Source organism: Octopus bimaculoides, chromosome 1 (genome assembly GCF_046866305.1).
Source record: "Octopus bimaculoides isolate indiv1 chromosome 1, ASM4686630v1, whole genome shotgun sequence".
NCBI classification, from domain to species: domain Eukaryota; kingdom Metazoa; phylum Mollusca; class Cephalopoda; order Octopoda; family Octopodidae; genus Octopus; species Octopus bimaculoides.
The window spans coordinates 173135381-173140122 of NC_142928.1; the positions used below are offsets into that span (position 1 = coordinate 173135381).

General features: G+C 33.1%; 1 protein-coding gene across 1 annotated transcript in view; it reads left to right on the plus strand.

Moving 5' to 3' along the window:
• Window positions 1-4271, plus strand: part of LOC106874520 (neuronal acetylcholine receptor subunit alpha-5) — a 120073-nt gene extending 115802 nt beyond the window's left edge. The window contains exon 9 of the mRNA XM_089362772.1: window positions 3822-4271. Within this exon, the coding sequence (XP_089218898.1) occupies window positions 3822-4235 (414 nt within the window). The 3' untranslated portion in view covers window positions 4236-4271. The remainder of the gene's footprint in view (window positions 1-3821) is intronic.
• The last annotated feature ends 471 nt before the right edge of the window (window positions 4272-4742 follow it).

Below are 4742 nucleotides of genomic sequence, written 5' to 3' on the forward strand. Positions count from 1 at the left end.
TGTATATTTGTACCCCAGTGTCATTTTGATGGTATGCATTGCTCTCATTCAATAATAATAATAATAATAACAACAATAATAATAATAATGGTTTCAAATTTTGCCACAATGGCAACAATTTTAGAGGAGGGGCAAGTCAATTTCATCAACCCCAGTGTTCAACTGGTACTTATTTTATCGACCCCCAAATGAATGAAAGGTAAAGTCAACCTCAGCGGACTTTGAACTCAGAATGTAGCAATGAGTGAAATACTGCTAAGCATTTTGTCCGGCGTGCTAACAATTCTGCCAGTGTGCCACCTTAATAATAATAATAATAATAATAATAATAATAATAATAATAATAATAATAATAATAATAATAATAATAATCGTTTCTACTATAGGCACAAGGCCTGGAATTTGTGGGGAGGGGGACAGTCGATCATATCGACCTCAGTACTCGACTGGTACTTAATTTATTGACCCTGAAAGGATGAAAGGCAAAGTTGACCTCAGCAGAATTTGAACTCAGAACATAGCAACACTTTAACTTCACAATCACTATGAAATGAAAAATAGATTATTTATATTTTCTGTAAGAAACAGCAACCAAGTTTCCCTTGCTTCAAACAAACAAGTACAAACAAAGAATGATAAATTAGCAAATGAATTTTTCTTATATGCTCTCAATAAGACATGCTTTTGATCATAAGTTTTGATCATAAGCATTGGAGTTGACCTGGGACATAAAAATATTTTTTTGTTTTTGTCCTTTCTCACTTGTAGCTTCACTCACTGTAATGCGGCCATCTTAGGATATTATCTTCAAAGAGTTAATTATATCGACACCACCCTCTCTCCACACAATACAACACTTATAGTGCGATTCAATTTATCAATCTTTATTTTTCAAATGGCTGAGTTGCATCCCATGTTAGGGAGTTACTTCCCTTTAAGGAGAAACTACTACTTGGAATTTACGTTGATTTATACTGGGAGATTCACCGATACATAATAGCATACACACACACGCATAGATATATTACTTCAGAGTTTCTTGTATACAATATTCAAGTACACATCAACTCATCAGAAATGCATGCATTTAGGACAGCAAAGAAAAAAAGGCACCACAGAGGTTTCCTCCCCACCCCACCCCACCCGGTAGTGAAATCACCATGCTGGAAATAGCAAGTTATAACGGTGTCTTTCAGAAATAATGAAAGAGGTTTTTAATTTTTTTTTTTTTTTTGCAGGGCGGGGTGGGGTGGCGGGTGCTCTGGTTATAGATAAATATTTTTTCTTATAACTATGGTAACACTGATTGAAGCTAAATAGCTAACTTGTAATCAATTTCGAATATATCACCCTCATCTACATCATTATCATTTTCATCATCATTTAATATTCACTTTTCCAAGCTCATATGGGTCACATGACCAGATGCCTTTCCTGTCACGACTTTCTCCTGTTTCCAAGCAAGGTAATATATCTCCATGGGCTAGACATGTTTTACATGGAAGGCTGGAAACAAACAATGCGTGCGCGTATGCACATGTGTGCATGCATGTGCGCGTGTGTCATGTGTGTGTGTGTGTGTGTGTGTGTGTGTGTGATGGGTCTTTTAGTTCCAGTTTACCAATCCTACTCATAAGGATTCGGTCAGCTCAAGGTGATGACACTTGCTCAAGGTGTCATGCAGTGGAACTGAACCCAAGATCATAAGGTTGGGAAGCAAGCTTCTTGAGCACACAACTGCTCCAGCACCTAAGTATAAGCAGCAGATTGAAGATTAAAGATATGAAGGTAGAGAAAGCTTCTGGTTTATCAGAGGCAGTTTCTGAGATGCGCAAAATATCTGGTGCGGTAGGATACATGATAATTATTTTGAGAGTTAATAAATTACTGTATTTTAACGTATATAAGGAACCCTCGTGTATAGGGAACCCCCTAATTTTGGGGGCTTAAAATTTGGAAAAAAGGTTTTGTAAGGGATTATAATACTATCCATGTGTTTTTTAAACCTAATTTTTGACAAAAAAGGGTTCCTTATGCACATTAAAATATGGTAATACAGGAAAGTATCATACCCAAATGGAGGCATGTGGCATAGTGGTTAGGATGTTACACTCATGAATATAAGGTTGTTTCGATTCCTGGACAAGGTAATGCATTGTGTTTGTGAGAAAAAACATTTCATGTTGCTCCAGTTCAGTCAGCTAGCAAAAATGAGTAATCCAGTGACAGACTGCATCCCATTCAGAAAGGAATATGTATATACCACAGAATCTAGGAAGCTGGGGCCTATGGCTTGGGAAGGGCACAAGGTCATACCTAATGACTAGCATTGCAGTCTTATTATAAATTACTTCAAAGGAATGAAGATACCTAAAAGAGAGGAGATTATTGAAGCATCAAATTTTTGTACCAGACTCTGAACCTCATTGAGAGAGTCATAGCACAATTGATCCATGACAGAGTTAAATAAATGAAAAGCAGTTCAGCTACATGCCCAGAAGTACAACAGATGCATCTTACAAGTAAGACAACTGGAGGAGAAATACTCAGCTAAGAGTAAATCATTATTTCCGGCATTTGTTGACTTGAAGAAGGTGTTTACCTAGGTTCCATGCTCTGTGTTCTGGTGGTTACTAAAGAAACTAGATGTAGTTAAATGACTTGTGAGAGTTGTACAATTTATGTACAAAGGTGCAGAAAGTAAAATGAAACTCAACGATGATTTCAACAATGAATTTAACATGAAGATAGAGTTCCATCAAGTCCTCAGTCCCCTTCAGTTCATTATAGTTTTACAAGCCATCACAGAGAATTTTATGACTTATGGTTCATGGGAACTCTTGTATGGTGATGAGCAAGTTCATATAGTTGAATCTGTGGTGAAATCTGACATTCATGATAGAAGTAAAACCAACACTTGAGGCTTCAAAGTAAATGTTTACCTTTAGCAAAGACCAAGGTGCTTGTAAGAAAGACAGAACTCTGGTTCCATCAGGGAACTGGTCTTACTCAATATGCAGTAAAGTTGTTGAAGATCTAAAATATGAAAGTATATTTAAGGTTCATAATATATCTATATATGATACAAATATATTGAACCAGCCTGTTTTCTTATATTGTTTTGCATATTGTTTTGATAAGATGAAATGATGTTAATGTTAGTGCCAGGTCAGCTATGATAAACCAGATCTATAATCAAAAGTGCTCTAGCTATATCATTCCTGTTTTGTTTTGTTCTTTGTTTCATTTATTTATTTGTATATTTTTGTTAAGCAAACTACCCTGTTCAATATGTTCTTTCTTTTCAAGGCATTAGGATATTATTTTATAATGGTTTGCTTATTTCAAATAATCATAGAGGCTTACTTGAATCATAAGTGGATGAGTTATTCACTCTCATCAGTCTACCCTTCTTTGCAGAATCCATAAATACATTTTCTTTCCTTTATCATTTATTGTATTATTCTTATTATATCTAGAATATTTTTGATTAAAAAAAAACATTTAATGTGTCCTTCCCAATTTATTACATTAGCTAAAGAATTACAACACTGCAGTGTGTCTGTCATGTCAACAGTTTGTTTTAAATGCTTTTTTTTTTTACTACTTACCTTTACCAATAGATTTATTTATTTAATTACTTTTGTCTTCTGTATTTATCAGTTGTATATATACAATGCCAACATTTATTTTTTGTATTGGGAATCCATTATTGTAACCTATAATTCCTTAATGCAATATATTTGTAACAATCATATACAAAGCCTCACTAATCTAATTTCTTTCTAAAGTATTTCTATACTTCTGTTTCTGTTTCACAGATTGTGTTTGATTTCTTTGCTCCAATACTTTGTTTGAAGGACATGGTGAAAAAGAGCAGATCACAATATTTGATTGCAGAAGAGAACAGCTTCCAGCTCAGCATCAATAATTATTGCTCATTACCAAAAATACAGAACCAAGGAGAAGTTGACAAAGAACACCTCTGTGAAGATGACTTGCCAGAAAGTCTATCTCCGAGATCAGACTACCAACAAATAGAAGCAGATATTGCTAATATCAGAAGAATTGCCAGTGACTATACAAAGAAGCTCAGTGAAGCAGAATCAGAGAAAAAAGTATTAGATGAGTGGAAACGATTAGCAATGGTGCTCAATTGTTTATTTTTTGTTTGTTATTTGTTCCTATTTGGTGGTTCGCTCATTGCTTATTTTCTGTTGGCTTACATCAAATAAATGTAGAAAAAAAAATATGTATATGTTTGCCAAGAATTTTCATCTAAAATCATGTTTCATCTAATGTCAAGTGTGGAGACAATTATTGATGGATATTAGTCATCATTCCTTCCATTCATTAAACCTTTGCACTATTGTTTATTTAAAACTTTATTTCTTTGCACAGTTAATAGTATCAATGTCTTTTATAATTTTAATTTATATACATACATGCTTACATACATAAATGCATATAAGTATATGTATATATATATATATATATATATATATATATATATATATATATATATATATATATATATATATGTGTGTGTATACATATATGCATGTATATATATATATATATATATATATATATATATACATACATACATATATATATATAGTCATCTATGAATTCATAAATCAAAAAACAATATGCACTCGTATATATTTGTCAATAGAGTGGATATATTAATCAAAATATCTCTGAAGAGCACATGGTGTTATTTAAATGTGTTCTTATCT